This window comes from Procambarus clarkii, chromosome 57 (genome assembly GCF_040958095.1).
Source record: "Procambarus clarkii isolate CNS0578487 chromosome 57, FALCON_Pclarkii_2.0, whole genome shotgun sequence".
NCBI lineage: Eukaryota > Metazoa > Arthropoda > Malacostraca > Decapoda > Cambaridae > Procambarus > Procambarus clarkii.
Window position 1 is genome coordinate 9,505,395 of NC_091206.1, and position 17,382 is coordinate 9,522,776.

General features: G+C 46.2%; 1 protein-coding gene across 1 annotated transcript in view; it reads left to right on the plus strand.

Annotated features, from left to right (window-relative positions):
* LOC123745073 (lachesin) overlaps positions 1-17,382 on the plus strand; it is a 443,149-nt gene that overhangs the window by 315,010 nt on the left and 110,757 nt on the right. Inside the window, exon 3 of the mRNA XM_069306239.1 lies at positions 8,043-8,250. Within this exon, the coding sequence (XP_069162340.1) occupies positions 8,043-8,250 (208 nt within the window). The remainder of the gene's footprint in view (positions 1-8,042; positions 8,251-17,382) is intronic.

The following is a 17,382-nucleotide window of genomic DNA, read 5'->3' on the forward strand; positions in this document are numbered from 1 at the left end:
TCATTCATTACACACAGAAATCACAATAGCGTGATGCATCATATGAACAAATCCACAAGGGCTGATGTAAGGGCGAAGAGGTAGAACGGCCTATTGACATAGCTTGAGTGCATGGGGGGAGTTATGTAAAATCCTGGTTTGTGTCTCGGAGAGGCTGCAGGATCCAAGTAAATTCAGTAGAATTTCTGGTTGCAATTCTTATCCATGTCGTAGCTCAGTCGATTAAGGCAGCATCTGAGATGCTCTCGGACATAGGTTCGAATCCTCGTCACGGCCCTTGTGGATTTGTTCAAGCTTGAACTAAGGTTCAACCAGCCAGTTGGGATGCTTCACCAACCGGCCAGTTGGGACGCTTCACCAACCGGCCAGTTGGGACGCTTCACCAACCGGCCAGTTGGGACGCTTCACCAACCGGCCAGTTGGGACGCTTCACAAACCGGCCAGTTGGGACGCTTCACCAACCGGCCAGTTGGGACGCTTCACCAACCGGCCAGTTGGGACGCGTCACAAACCGGCCAGTTGGGAACGCTTCACCAACCGGCCAGTTGGGACGCTTCACCAACCGGTCAGTTGGGACGCTTCACCAACCGGCCACACCACTCCCTGGTATCCTACAGTACCCGCGCTCTTGGTTATCCCGTTATTATTGATACGTCTCCGGTTAAGACCGAGACTAAATCCTCTTAAAATATTTATGCTCGGGGCCAAATGAGACAGAGAAAACGGTATTAGATCTGTGTCCGGGGACCCGCAGGAGGCTATCAAGAGAGGTATACGAGTCTGGAAGCCAGGCAGGAGCTGGGATATCCCAGCACACACATTCAGGGGTTGCTAGGGGTGTGGGTCACACACACACAGGGTGAGTGTGCGTGTGGTCGGGGCTGGGTGACCGAGTGGACAGCTCTCTAGCCTCGTGGACCTAGGGACCGGAGTTCGATCCCGGCACCCGGCGGAGACAGATGGGCATAGTTTCCTTAACCACTGATGCTCCTGTTACCTAGCAGTAAATAGGTACCTGGGAGTTAGACAGCTGCTATAAGCTGCTTCCTGGGTGTGTGTGTGTGTGTGTGTGTGTGTGTGTGTGTGTGTGTGTGTGTGTGTGTGTGTGTGTGTGTGTGTGTGTGTGTGTGTGTGGAGGGAAAAAAAAGTAGTTAATAACAGTTGATTGATTGACAGTTGAGAGGCGGGCAGAAAGAGCAGAGCTCAACCCCCGCAAGCACAGCTAAGTGAATATATACAGGTGCACGTCCACAAATAGGAGAGAGAGAGAAATAGAGAGAGAGAGAGAGAGAGAGAGAGAGAGAGAGAGAGAGAGAGAGAGAGAGAGAGAGAGAGAGAGAGAGAGAGAGAGAGAGAGAGAGAGAGAGAAAACACGGTAGAAAAAGTGAGAGAACTTAGCGGTTGATTTCACAAACTCAGCCAGACGAGAAGAGACCCGGAGGAGAGGCGCTGAGAGTGGCCGATCAGCTCACCTCCTGATCGGCAAATGACACCAACTTTAAATGAACGAGACAACTTTTGTTTTGGAAAAAGGGGAGACGAGGAGGGGGGGATGGAGGACGGGGTGTGGAGTGGGTGAGTACAAAACCTGGGTGATTAGTACCACACATGTTTGGTCCTATTTTTGGTCGTCATGGTAACGCTGAATGACCCAATCCTTAAAGGGGCTCCAAGCCATTCACCCCCCCCCCCAACCTCCTTCCCTTAAAATATTGTATTTTTAACGGTTTTGACCAATCTGGTATAAATATATTATACTAAACATTAGATCACAGTCAAATTGACGTTTTCTATAAGTCGGGCTCGATAGGTTAGGTGGGTTGCTTGGGTACACTCGTTTCCGGTTAGGTTGAGTAGTTGTTTTTTTTCTGAATGGCAAATCGAGAGAAGGAGCGGCTATTTCAGGGTAAACAAATATGATCTTCATATTATATAGTTATTTTGACAGCAAAAATTTCGTTGTTTGTGTTTGACGTATTTATGATGAGTTTGATTTAGAAGAAGCCTGGTGACGACGTGGGACCAGATTCATAAACCAGTTACGCAAGCACTTACGAACCTGTACATCTTTTCTCAATCTTTGGCGGCTTTGTTTACACTTATTAAACAGTTAATGAGCTCCGAAGCACCAGGAGGCTGTTTATAACAATAACAACAGTTGATTGGGATGTTTTCATGCTTGTAAACGGTTTAATGAATGTAACCAAAGGCGTCAAAGATTGAGGAAAGATGTACACATTCGTAAGTGCTTGCGTAACTGTTTCGTGAATCGGGTACCAGAGAGAGAGAGGCAGTGTTCTCAGAGTTAAGAGTTCCAGTCACGGCGTCCTCAACCCTGTCTATACTTACCTTATCAGTCTCAGGTGTATAATATCATGTATGTGGAATGATAGACAACACAGTCTATATAGCATGATAGAATGATAGACTAATGATACAGGTAATTATAACTTAAATTCTCAAATTCTAAATATTTAACAATTCATAGAGCAATGCGATCATTACCGACCGTTTCCGCTCCGGATTAACGAACAATAAGGCGGCTAAATCTGACGGTATCCGAACCGGAAAAGAATTTACGGAACATAAAACTTTATATTCGCCAGAGACTAGCTGATGTAACGAGTGTATGTCCGCTCCACACAGTGTGGCCAGACGCCCCACACAGTGTGGCCAGACGCCCCACACAGTGTGGCCAGACGCCCCACACAGTGTGGCCAGACGCCCCACACAGTGTGGCCAGACGCCCCACACAGTGTGGCCAGACGCCCCACACAGTGTGGCCAGACGCTCCACACAGTGTGGCCAGACGCCCCACACAGTGTGGCCAGACGCCCCACACAGTGTGGCCAGACGCCCCACACAGTGTAGCCAGACGCCCCACACAGTGTGGCCAAACGCCCCACACAGTGTGGCCAGACGCCCCACACAGTGTAGCCAGACGCCCCACACAGTGTGGCCAAACGCCCCACACAGTGTGGCCAGACGCCCCACACAGTGTAGCCAGACGCCCCACACAGTGTGGCCAGACGCCCCACACAGTGTGGCCAGACGCCCCACACAGTGTGGCCAGACGCCCCACACAGAGTGGCCAGACGCCCCACACAGAGTGGCCAGACGCCCCACACAGAGTGGCCAGACGCCCCACACAGAGTGGCCAGACGCCCCACACAGAGTGGCCAGACGCCCCACACAGAGTGGCCAGACGCCCCATACAGTGTAGCCAGACGCCCCACACAGTGTGGCCAGACGCCCCACACAGTGTGGCCAGACGCTCCACGTAGCATGACCATACGACTCCATCTGAGAGTCTACAAGGTTTCCTTTCCTGTTACCGGAAAAGATTATAACTAAACCACCAAAATCACTAACGCACTTTCCACCTCTTGTGATTTTACAACCGAAAATGCGGCCCAGTCTCCACCAATATCACAACTGTTGACGTCTTCAATATTCAGCGATGCTACCTTTAATATTCAACAATCACGATACACTTGTTCCGACGGGGGGACGAGAACGTACAACTTGTCCACCCTCTGGTTAGTTTGGCGGGTGACAGTGTCTCTAGAGCGTCTTAAGTTAAAGGTATTCGAATCTATAGAGCCGATGCGAAAATAAAGTTTTGGTGTTGACCAGACCACACACTAGAAGGTGAAGAGACGACGACGTTTCGGTCCGTCCTGGACCATTATCAAGTCGATTGTGTGAATAAGGTTTTGGTGTATTTAAATCTGCACGGTATCGACTTGCAACAGTTGCAATCGTCTCTAGTTGAAGAGAGAAGCTAGTTGCAAATATTGGACGGTTCTTTCCATATGGCGAGCAACTGCGAATAGTGGAAAGGGTTACAGAGGCACATAATGGGCTCAGGGACTGTGGGGTTCAGTCCCTGAGCCCATTATGTGCCTCTGTAACCCTTTCCACTACCGCCCACAAGATGGCTATGGGGTGCATAATAAATGAACTAAACTAACTAACTGCGAATCTTCAAGATAACAGGAATACAGCAACTGGCAGTTTTAAAACATACAGAAATACAGCAATAAGTTCGAAATAATCTAAAATATTCACTTTTTATTATATAACTTTAATGGCAACAACAAAAATTATTAATTTTAGGTTATTTATAAAAACAGCCAATTCATTAACAGTATATGAATTATTAAATTTATCCAAAATTTATTTATGAACAATGGTTAACAATGCATACGTCTGCAGCGTCAAAAATATATGTTGGAACAGTGATTGTAAACAAAGAATAATAGTAGCATTATAGTTTTATAGTTCACTAGGATACAGAAACCAGCATTATATAATTTAACAATACAAACAGCGTACATGTGATAGTTTATGCACCAAAAGTGAGTGCATGAAAAGTGTATGTGTCAGTATTTTCTGTACAGAACGCTGGCTGTGTTCTGTACAGAGACCGAGCGAGAGACCGCTCGGTCGCTCGCTCTCTCGTATTTTTCAATTTAAAATTTTCATTTCCCTGTTCGTAAATCTCCAATTCTGGCTCTTGCAAAATATTTTGTGTTCTATCTAATTTCTCCTTCAAATGAAACAAACATATATTGGGCATGTATACAGTTGTATATATTTATATTTGTGTATATATATGTATTATTGAATGATTCTGAGAGAACTAATTATATTAGGTTCCTTTCCTCTTGGGGAAGAAGTTTGATAATTAACTCAAGTTCATTTTATAATTTAACTTAGGGGGGAGGGGAGGTTACTTGTCAGTGTCTGGGGTCTCTCTTCCGCTTCCTCACATCCCTCTCTCTCCCCCCATCTCTCACCACTCGCTTCTCTCCCCCTCTCACCTTCCCTTCAAATATTCCTATCTCCCCCTTTTCCTCTCTCTCTCTCTTCAAACATCCCTCCCTCTTCCACTGTCTCTTTCCTTTCCTCCCCCCCCCCCTCTCTCTCTCTCTCTCTCTCTCTCTCTCTCTCTCTCTCTCTCTCTCTCTCTCTCTCTCTCTCTCTCTCTCTCTCTCTCTCTCAGAAAATGTAATAGTGAATTCATATTCATAAATTACGAGTAAATAAATCACAAATTTCAGCGATTAGGTGAGATGGGGTCACGGTTGGGTCTGCCCCCCCCCCCCTCTTAATAGACGGACCTCGACCAGTCTGCGTCTGTCCAGTACCTCAGACAGACAGACAGACAGACAGACAGACAGACAGACAGACAGACAGACAGACAGACAGACAGACAGACAGACAGACAGGCAGGTAAACAGTCATTACTTCTTACATATATTGATCAGAAGGGGTATCTTCAGGGATTGGTAGAGTCTCCCCCTTCCCCCACCACTCATTCATTCTCCTTTTCGTCCCCCCCCCCCCCCTCTCTCCCCTCTTCTTCCCTATTTCCCCATTCTCCCCCATATTCCCTCCTTCCTTCTTCTCACCTCCCCCCCTCGTTTCTCGCCCCTACCCTATCTCCTCCTTCTGATCCCCATCTACAGTCACTACTCCATTACTTTCCCTCTTCTTCTCCACATTTCCTAACCATCACCACCTTCTCTTCCCTTCACTACCCTCTCCACCCTTCACTACCCTCTCTACCCTTCACCACCTTCCCTACCTTTCACCTTTCCTACCTTTCACCACCCTCCCAAACCTTCACCACCTTCCCTATCATTTCCCCCCTTCGCTACCCTTCATCAGCGCCTTCCTCACTCCTCGCCACTTCTCCTTCATCACTGTAACCATCTTCACTAATCACTGTCTTCGTCAATAAAAATAATGCAGAAGAAAAACTAACATTTAATCAGGTAAATAAATAATATCCTGTATGAATCTTAGAGAGGATGGCGTCTGGAATTTAGAATTTAGAATTTGGAGTCTGGAAATTGGTATCATTTGCCAGTTCATGGAGAGGGGGGCGGCGACCCCGTGCCGCTCGTGACCCCTCATGACCAACCAGTAGTCACCTTGTAAAGTTTAGTGAGACTAGCCTTAAGTGTCTGGCTACCATCCTCAGGCAAATTCGAGCACGCAGACATTCTATTCCATAGTTACAGAGCACTGAATCTGAAAGATTAATATATATTTAATCTATATTTTGATATAGTATCCATTAAAATGTCTTTACCGGAAGAGAAGCCGGATATTTGTGCCTTAATGACGACAAAAGATGGTGTTGGGATCTGTTTCATTAGTATCACGACAACTTCTTTTGATGTTTGAAATAATTATATTTTTATTTTCCTATATATGATTTGTTTTAATAGCGAAGCTGGCCAAACGAATCTTAAATTCGTCTCGTCGCTGATAATGCGTCACGGGTCCCTGGAGGGAAGTTAGGGAGCAACACGTGAAGGACTGAGACACTGAGGTCTTCGTTATCATAGTCATCCTTGACTATGATAACGAAGACTATGAAAAAAATAGAAAAAATTGAATATTTTTTATATTCTAAAAAATAAAAAATAACTATAGAAAAAAATAACTGTATAATATATAAAAATAACTATATAATATATAAAAAATAACTATAGAAAAAAATAGAAAAGAAACACTATGACTGTATAAATATGATCTACGTAAAAAATTATTATAGATGATTATGAAAAAAGTGTCATGATTAGTAGAGATATTAAGTCTAAAAATCGATTAATAAATGTCCGAAATACAAGACAAATAGTATTCTGGGACTCAAATCCATAAACACTATTTTTGTCCTTTATGTCCGAATATTTCCCTGAACGTGTGCAAAAATAAATGCAAAACGCGTTCCCGGGGAATTAGAAACCTCTCTCTTTGAACATAGATTAAGTAAGTTAAGTTTACATGGTGTGTGAATACAATGAGCACAGAGGACTGAAGTGTGCATGTGGCTTGTGGTAAAGCTCTGCCGTTAACATAATAGTCGTAGGGTCCCTTGAACATGATGCTAAATAGCAGAAATAATAAAATATCTCCCTCAATCGTCCCCTCCCCCATCCTATACATCCTCTACGGTCAGTCGCGTCCCCCTGCCTCAACGCTCTGTCATATCCCCATCTTCCTCTACAATTTTCTAGAGAGTGCAAGTTAAGAAGTTTTAGCCTAACTTCTTCAGACTCGACTGGAGTCGGCAGACGTAGGAGCAAAAGCTGACGTCATACTCATTAACCTAATGTCTTCCAGTTGCAGGTCGAAGGAAACTGACAATTGATGATCATTGTAAAAGTCCTTCAATCACCTCTTTAACTCTGTGTAGGGCGGACGGAACTGTATATGTGCTGTTGGCACTGTATATGTGTTGTAGGCACTGTATATGTACTGGTTGGCACTGTATATGTACTGGTTGGCACTGTATATGTGGTGTTGGCACTGTATATGTGGTGTTGGCATTGTATATGTGCTGGTTGGCACTGTATATGTGCTCTTGGCACTGTATATGTGTGTGGTCTGTGGTTGGAAATAGACTACAAAAAAGGAATTAATATATTCAGAATCCGTGTCTGTTGTTCGCTGCGATGTTGAGGTCCTTTAGAAATTTAGCGATTCTGTTGTTAGTAATTGTTTCCGTAATTTTTGCTGACACCAATGTCAAGTTGAGAGGACGATAATTTAGTGTACATATCTTGTCACGTTGGATTGTTTCCGGTGACTTGGCACCTTGACCTCTCCCGTTGATTTGTTAGTACCGTTAACGAAAACAGAATTTGTCTTTTAGATTTTAAAAATATATTTTTAGATTATCTCTCTTTCTCTCTCTCTCTCTCTCTCTCTCTCTCTCTCTCTCTCTCTCTCTCTCTCTCTCTCTCTCTCTCTCTCTCTCTCTCTCTCTCTCTCTCTCTCTCTCTCTCTCTCGTGTAGTGTTTAATTCCTCATTTACATTATTCTAAGTGGCGTGGATAGCATCTAACTCTCCCCCATCCTCCCAGGTAGTGAGGATAACATTCAATCCATCTCTCCCCATCTCCCAAATGACGCAGAATCCATGAAAATTCCCATTTGACTCTTCCCATCCCCCCCCAGGTAGGCATACATGGCATTTCAACGTCCCCAACGCCTAAATCTTTCTCTCTCTCTCTCTCCCGCAGGTAGCGTGGATAGCGTTCGACAAGTCTGCCATCTTGACGGTACAAGATCATGTGATAACCCGCAACCCTCGGGTCAATGTGACCCACGACGGTCACCGCACCTGGACCCTGCACCTCTCTCGGGTCAACGCCACGGACGCCGGCACCTACATGTGTCAGGTCAACACCATCGTCGCCAAGAGCCAGTTCGGCGTCCTCAACGTCGTCGGTGAGTACCTCGAACTGAAGAACCTAAGTCTGTTTACCTTTTTTTGCGGGGGAGGAGCAGTGGTTACTTGTTTGTTGGTGGTGGTTATTGTGTTCTCAGTGACAGGGGTACTGGACACTAGTATTTCGGTATTGGCTTCAGTGTCAGGATTTTACTGGAATCAGGGCTCGTTATGTGCACCAGGGCTGGTTTTGTGTGCACCAGGGCTCGTTATGTGCACCAGGGCTGGTTTTGTGTGCACCAGGGCTCGTTATGTGCACCAGGGTTCGTTACATACATACCAGAGCTCTCATATTATTTCTTACCTGTTACTCACCAAGACCTAAGAATAGAGCTGACTGGACTGCTGTTGCTGTCAGTATATACGGGAGGCCAGGCTGGCTGTCGGTGGCTGCGTCACTGGTGCCGCTAGCAGCCTGGCTAATTTTTACAGCTTTTATTCAGGCCAATTGAGATATATACAAGAGTTGTTACATTCTTGTACAGCCACTAGTACGCGTAGCGTTTCGGGCAGGTCCCTGGAATACGATTCCCACCGCGAACAATCGTAAATGGCTACGTAAGGGCGCTGGTTTCTCTCTCTGTTTGGCGAGAGGGAGTTATTTATTGTTGTTGTTGAGTGTGCGTTCGTGAGCCCGTGTGTTCGTGTACCTTCTCCGTCTTCATGTGTCTGTGGTAGCAAAGAAGATTTTTCCCGGATATCTCGCGTTATTGTGACTTCCTTGTGTATATATAATGAGGTGGTTTCTGGCGTTTGTCAGGCCGTAAGGTTAGTATACTATTACCAATATACAAGGGTTTTCGTTGAACAATTCATGATAAACTTTGGAATAATTTGGGAAAGAAGGAATATAAGCGGAGGTGGTGATAAAGGTGAGGATAGATAAAGGGACGATAAATTTATGTGCGGATGAACTGATTTTTTCTGTCAATAGGTAATTTCAAGTTAATTTGCCTTGTTATTTGTTGTGTGTGTGTGTGTGTGAGTATGTGTGTGTGTGTGTGTGTGTGTGTGTGTGTGTGTGTGTGTGTGCGTGTGTGTGTGTGTGTGTGTGTGTGTGTGTGTGTGTGTGTGTGTGTGCGTGTGTATGTGTGTGTTGTTCCGTATTTGTTGTATAGCTGTCATCTGTTACCTATTTGTGTCTTGTTCCATAACAGTGTTGGCGGCCAACTTTTACTGTTGCGTGTATGTATTGTTCCATGTGTGTTGTGACTGCCATCGCCGGTCCTTACCTCGTACAGTGTGGTGGTCGCTCCTGCAGGCACACGAGGAGGGAAGTTATCACTAGAGGGAGCAGAGTCCTCAGAGTGACTTACCAAAAGACCAAAGACTTCAGTGGTGTGCAGTTTAATGTAGACTCACGAGAGAGAGAGAGAGAGAGAGAGAGAGAGAGAGAGAGAGAGAGAGAGAGAGAGAGAGAGAGAGAGAGAGAGAGAGAGAGAGAGAGACAATTAATTATCTTCACTCCAAATCCAAAATAGTCAATGAGGCAATGTATCAGCACTCTTGTAGTGTTTAAAGAATACAACATGAATACATCTGAAGGAGAAATTACATTATATAAATTAGCATTACATTTACAGACTAATGCAAGTTGTTTAATTTGCTGATACGAGCTGTGAGGAGGACGGGGTCACAGGGGCAGGAATATGCAGACAACGTCGCCTGGCGCGCGTTACCACACAAAGTTTCTTCTTCAGTAGGAGTTAAGAGCGGCCAGAAGGGCAAGGGGGCCGGGAGGGAGGGATGAAGGAAGGCTAGATGATAGAAGGAAGGAACGCAAGAAGAGGGGTAGGAAGTGGAGAGTGGTGAGGAGTCGTGGGATATTATTTCCGTTAATATTTTCTTGTTTCAGTATCGTCTGTTTCAGTCCATCTCAGTTTCTCAGTCTCTCACTCTATGCCTGTCTCTGTCTATCTCGTGTCTCTGTCTATCTCGTGTCTCTGTCTATCTCGTGTCTCTGTCTATCTCGTGTCTCTGTCTATCTCGTGTCTCTGTCTATCTCGTGTCTCTGTCTATCTCGTGTCTCTGTCTATCTCGTGTCTCTGTCTATCTCGTGTCTCTGTCTATCTCGTGTCTCTGTCTATCTCGTGTCACTGTCTCAATGTCTTAATTTGTTATTTTTTATGCAGGAGGGTACAGGAGTAGACGCCTTGTGACTTATGTTAGCTGACTGAGAGCTTACCCATCCCATGGCTCATGGTAAGCCTTGCCTTACATCTCTTTCTCTGCAACACGACCCGACAATCGGTTTCCTCTCTCTCTCTCTCTCTCTCTCTCTCTCTCTCTCTCTCTCTCTCTCTCTCTCTCTCTCTCTCTCTCTCTCTCTCTCTCTCTCTCTCTCTCTCTCTCTCTCTCCCCCCTCCCCTCCATGCCCCCACCCCTCCTTTCCCCTCCCCTTCCCTCCCCTTCCCTCCCCTCCCTCTCGCCCTCCCTCCTTCGCTCCCTCACCACCCCTTCCCTCCCCTCTCCCAAGACGGCGCGTCACGTGCAAGACGTAACAACAACAAATGCCTTCCCTGGAATACTCTTAAGAAAACACACAGCGACAACACCCTCGAATCAAAACGCTGCGACAGTGCAGGCCACGGCAAGACCCGCCCGGAACGGAGACACGGAACGATGACACGGAACGGTGACACGGAACGGTGACACGGAACGGAGACACGGAACGATGACACGGAACGGTGACACGGAACGGTGACACGGAACGGAGACACGGAACGATGACACGGAACGGTGACACGGAACGGTGACACGGAACGGAGACACGGAACGATGACACGGAACGGTGACACGGAACGGAGACACGGAACGGAGAAACGGAACGATGACACGGAACGGAGACACGGAACGGTGACACGGAACGGTGACACGGAACGGTGACACGGAACGGAGACACGGAACGATGACACGGAACGGAGACACGGAACGGTGACACGGAACGGAGACACGGAACGATGACACGGAACGGTGACACGGAACGGAGACACGGAACGGAGACACGGAACGATGACACGGAACGGAGACACGGAACGGTGACACGGAACGGTGACACGGAACGGTGACACGGAACGGAGACACGGAACGATGACACGGAACGGAGACACGGAACGGTGACACGGAACGGAGACACAGAACGATGACACGGAACGGTGACACGGAACGGAGACACGGAACGGAGACACGGAACGATGACACGGAACGGAGACACGGAACGGTGACACGGAACGGAGACACGGAACGGTGACACGGAACGGTGACACGGAACGGAGACACGGAACGGAGACACGGAACGATGACACGGAACGGTGACACGGAACGGAGACACGGAACGGTGACACGGAACGGAGACACGGAACGGTGACACGGAACGGAGACACGGAACGATGACACGGAACGGTGACACGGAACGGAGACACGGAACGGTGACACGGAACGGAGACACGGAACGGAGACACGGAACGGTGACACGGAACGGAGACACGGAACGGAGACACGGAACGGTGACACGGAACGGAGACACGGAACGGAGACACGGAACGGAGACACGGAATAGAGACACGGAACGGTGACACGGAACGATGACACGGAACGGAGACACGGAACGGTGACACGGAACGGTGACACGGAACGGAGACACGGAACGGAGACACGGAACGGTGACACGGAACGGAGACACGGAACGGAGACACGGAATGGAGACACGGAACGGAGACACGGAACGGAGACACGGAACGGAGACACGAAACGGAGATACGGAACGGAGACACGTAACGATGACACGGAACGGAGACCCGGAACGGAGACACGGAATGGAGACACGGAATGGAGACACGGAACGGAGACACGGAACGGAGACACGGAACGATGACACGGAACGGAGACCCGGAACGGAGACACGGAATGGAGACACGGAACGGAGACACGGAACGGAGACACGAGGCGAAGACGCGATAAGAAAATACTGGATTCTGGAGGAGGCTACACAACAGGAGGCTACATAACAGGAGGCTCCATAACAGGAAGCTCCATAACAGGAAGCTCCATAACAGGAGGCTACATAACAGGAGACTCCATAACAGGAGGCTACATAACAGGAGACTCCATAACAGGAGACTACATAACAGGAGGCTACATAACAGGAGGCTCCATAACAGAAGGCTCCATAACAGGAGGCTACTTAATAGGAGGCTCCATAACAGGAGGCTCCATAACAGAAGGCTCCATAACAGGAGGCTACATAACAGGAGGCTCCATAACAGGAGGCTACATAACAGGAGGCTCCATAACAGGAGGCTCCATAACAGGAGGTTACATAACAGGAGGCTCCATAACAGGAGGCTCCATAACAGGAGGCTCCATAACAGGAGGCTCCATAACAGGAGGCTACATAACAGGAGGCTCCATAACAGGAGGCTCCATAACAGGAGGCTCCATAACAGGAGGCTACATAACAGAAGGCTCCATAACAGGAGGCTCCATAACAGGAGGCTCCATAACAGGAGGCTACATAACAGGAGGTTACATAACAGGAGGCTACATAACAGGAGGCTACATAACAGGAGACTCCATAACAGGAGGCTACATAACAGGAGACTCCATAACAGGAGGCTCCATAACAGGAGACTCCATAACAGGAGGCTACATAACAGGAGGCTACATAACAGGAGGCTCCATAACAGAAGGCTCCATAACAGGAGGCTCCATAACAGGAGGCTCCATAACAGAAGGCTCCATAACAGGAGGCTACATAACAGGAGGCTCCATAACAGGAGGCTACATAACAGGAGGCTCCATAACAGGAGGCTCCATAACAGGAGGCTCCATAACAGGAGGCTCCATAACAGGAGGCTCCATAACAGGAGGCTCCATAACAGGAGGCTACACAACAGGAGGTTACATAACAGGAGGCTACATAACAGGAGGCTCCATAACATGAGGCTACATAACAGGAGGCTACATGACAGAAGGCTACATAACAGGAGGCTCCATAACAGGAGGCTACAAAACAGGAGGCTACATAGCAGGAGGTTCCATAACAGGAGGCTACATAGCAAGAGGTTCCATAACAGGAGGCTACATAACAGGAGGCTACATAACAGGAGGCTCCATAACAGGAGACTACATAACAGGAGGCTACATAACAGGAGGCTCCATAACAGAAGGCTCCATAACAGGAGGCTACATAACACGAGGCTCCATAACAGGAGGCTCCATAACAGAAGGCTCCATAACAAGAGGCTACATAACAGGAGGCTCCATAACAGGAGGCTCCATAACAGGAGGCTACATAACAGGAGGCTACATAACAGGAGGCTACATAACAGGAGTCTACATAACAGGAGGCTACATAACAGGAGGCTACATAACAGGAGGCTACATAACAGGAGTCTACATAACAAGAGGCTACATAACAGGAGGCTATCTAGTATCTCTCTCCAGCCCTCAACCTCAACCGAGAAAGAGAGAGAGAGAGAGAGAGAGAGAGAGAGAGAGAGAGAGAGAGAGAGAGAGAGAGAGAGAGAGAGAGAGAGAGAGAGAGAGAGAGAGAGCAGGAGAAGTACAATGAAAAATAGAAGTAAATGACGAAGGATGAATGCGGGAAAGGGCATGAGAACAGAGAGTGTGGAGGCGACTTTAGGGGAAAAAGACATGATTAAGATAAAGGAAAGAATGAGGTACTAAGAAATGGCGAGTAAATATGAAGGTGCAGGAGAATATAAATGAAATAGATTATGGAGAAGGAGCTTGCATTACAGGGGGCAGAGGAGGAGGGAGTGAGGGAGTGCTGGAGGCAGGGAGGGAGGCAGGGAGAAAGGGAGCACAAGGGAAGGGAGAGACTTGAGTATTCACACAGGCTCAACCATCAAGGGCCAGCGTGCCTGAATCAGCCGTGACTTGAATTACTGATGTTCTTCTATCGTTTGGCAGTAGTGACGCTGACGTGGCTGCTGCAGGAAGATGGTGTGTGAGGGGGTACCAGATGGTGTGTGTGTGTGTGTGTGTGTGTGTGTGTGTGTGTGTGTGTGTGTGTGTTTACTAGTTGTGTTTTTACGGGGGTTGAGCTTTGCTCTTTCGGCCCGCCTCTCAACTGTCAATCAACTGTTTACTAACTACTTTTTTTTTTTTTTTTTTTTTTTTTTTTTTTTTTTTTTTTTTTTTTTACACACCACACACACACACCCCAGGAAGCAGCCCGTGACAGCTGACTAACTCCCAGGTACCTATTTACTGCTAGGTAACAGGGGCACTTAGGGTGAAAGAAACTTTGCCCATTTGTTTCTGCCTCGTGCGGGAATCGAACCCGCGCCACAGAATTACGAGTCCTGCGCGCTATCCACCAGGCTACGAGGCCCCCACACACACGAGGTGTGTGTGTGTGTGTGTGTGTGTGTGTGAGCGTGCGCGCGTGCTCTAAACTGTACTTACCTTTCAGTACTTATCAATGTCTACGATAGAGAAAGGTATAGCATTTTATGCCTCGCATACTATTATAGTTGTACATGTTGCGTTACAACGTTACTATTCTGACATTCACATTTCTTGTCAAACCTCAAACATGGCCGGTAGAGTAGCGGATGGAGGTGGCTTCCACAACTTCTGTTTTCTGAGCACTCCACTCATTGTCCCCCCCACATACTGGGTGCGAGTATGGCCTTGTATTCCTTTGGCTCATTTGTGTTTCCAGCTTCCATCTGTGTCCCTTGTTCTATGTTCTCTCAACATGTAGAGGCTGTCCACCTTGTCTGTTCTCCCTGGTATCTTGTATGTTGCAATTACATCCCTTCCTTTTGTTTCTATACTCTAGGGTTGTGAAATTATTTCCATTTATATTAACTCTTAAATCTTTCTCTTTCCGATTCCTTCCCCCTTATGGTGTAAGTTATTCCTGGTCTCCTTTCTCCAGTTCCCATCTTTATTATCTTACACTTGTGAGATTGAATTTTAGCAACCACTTGCTTGCCCATTTCCGAAATTTCTTGAGGTTTCCAAGTTCATACTGACCTTTTGTCACAAAGTTGATCCTCTCCAGATGCTCCATCATTCTCAACTTGATTATTTTCTCCAGCAATTTACACATAAAACTTGTCAATAAAACCAGTCTGCCATTTAGTGTCTGTTGTATGTCCCCCTTTTTGGATATTTGGATTATGTTTGCTTTTTTTCAAGACATTTGGGAAATTTCCTGTTTCAGTGTTTTATTAAAAATTTAGATAATAAAAACAAAATACTTCTTCTATCTGCTTTAGCAGCCATGGTTCAATGTAGTCTGTTTCTATTAATTTCGTCACATGTAATTCATCCAGGTGTTTGTTTTTTATCTCTTCTACAGTGACTACAATATCACTCATTGTTTATTTTAGACTTTCATCCCACAACCTTGGCCTACACGTTGGTTCTATTGTAAAGACTTCCTGGAATCTTTTATTAAGTTCCTCACACATTCCTCATCATCGTTTTCTGTGGGAATTTCCCCTTGTGTCCTCAATCTGAATAGTGCACAAGAGAGACAACGTGAGAAAGAGAGAGAGAGAGAGAGAGAGAGAGAGAGAGAGAGAGAGAGAGAGAGAGAGAGAGAGAGAGAGAGAGAGAGAGACAGAGAGACAGAGAGAGACAAGGGAGTATGAGAAGAAAAAGGAAGAGAGAGGGTTGAAGGGTGAGAGTGGGACGGTGGAGGTCCCGTGGGACCCGGGTTGGCTACACTTGCACGCCCTGGGACACAGGGCTGCGACGGGGCGGGCGAGGCGGGAGAGGAACAGCATGTAAAACGCTTTTTGAGAGATCGAGACAGAGAGAGGAAGGGTATTGTTGCACACTTTCCCAAATTTATAGGACTTTATTTTGGATATAAATGTATACAGAATGTCAGGCGAAGATAGATGTGCGGCAGGTCGGGGATAACATATTTGTTGGCATTTTGGGAAATTTAAGTAAAATTATCAATTTTGAGATGGATAAGAGGCCGTATACACAGCTTGCCTGAGTGACAGATGGGCCTACTTCTCTCTATTGTTTTTATTTCAAAGTCATTCTAACATTTATACTTTTATATTATAAAGGAGTAAATCATACCATTATAATTATTTTTAGGCTAAACTAAAAATAAAAACAGTTCGGAGGATGTTGATCCAGACAACTTCTTCAAAAGGTCAGATGTAACACACACAAGGAGCAGCTGTTCCAAGCTTAAGAAGTCATAATGTAGAACTGCGAGGGAGGGAGGGAATTATCAGGGATGAAAGCGCCAATCCATACGACTATATTGCACTTGGAAGGGTCAGGATAAGGATCTGAAATGGGATAAGGGGGGAGAGGAACTGCGAACAGGAGATGCTTTTGCACCCACAGGGTTATATACTTATAAACCCATGGAACCGCCTACCTGCTGAAGCCCTAAATACCAAAACTCTGAACTTTATTAAATACAACAAACAAGTAGATATAGATAAAAATGTTTGTGGATCTGTATTATAAACAGATATAGCTAAAAAAAAACTCTTACTGATAGAGTTATCAGTAAGAGTTATCAGTTTTACTCTGATAGAGTAAAGTTAAATTAATATTAAGACCGATAGAAAGGGTAATCAATGTTTACACTTTTGCTCAGGAAACCTCACGAACAAAGCTGACGATCCTATCATCAAGAGTTTGACGAATTTACAGAATGATCGCTTTACCAATAACGGCTGATGACTGAAACCATAGAATCCCAACCTTTCAGAGGCTAATTAAAAACAAACCTTGTTTTCTCCTGATCAGGAAAAAACGACGGACAAGGATGAAAGCAAATGCTTCTCGGGTATTGCTTAGAAATATGTTTGATATTCCTTCTATTAATGGAGAAGAATTGCGTTCCATTTCGTGTGAATTAGAACACACATATTTTAATATCTAATGAGATGAAATTCAACATCTTGATTTCGTCCTTGGGGCTAAGATACTGTCAGACTTTGTCGCGGAGCGGTGTCAAGCGGTTGGACGTGAATGGCGAATCAGACCAACACAACATCACTGACCAGTTAAGGAACAGATCTTCCTCTCAATTTTCCAAATATTTACAAAGATAATCCTACAAGACATAGTTGGCCTTCGTGTGTGTTTGTGTGTTGTGTGTTTAACTACACTTG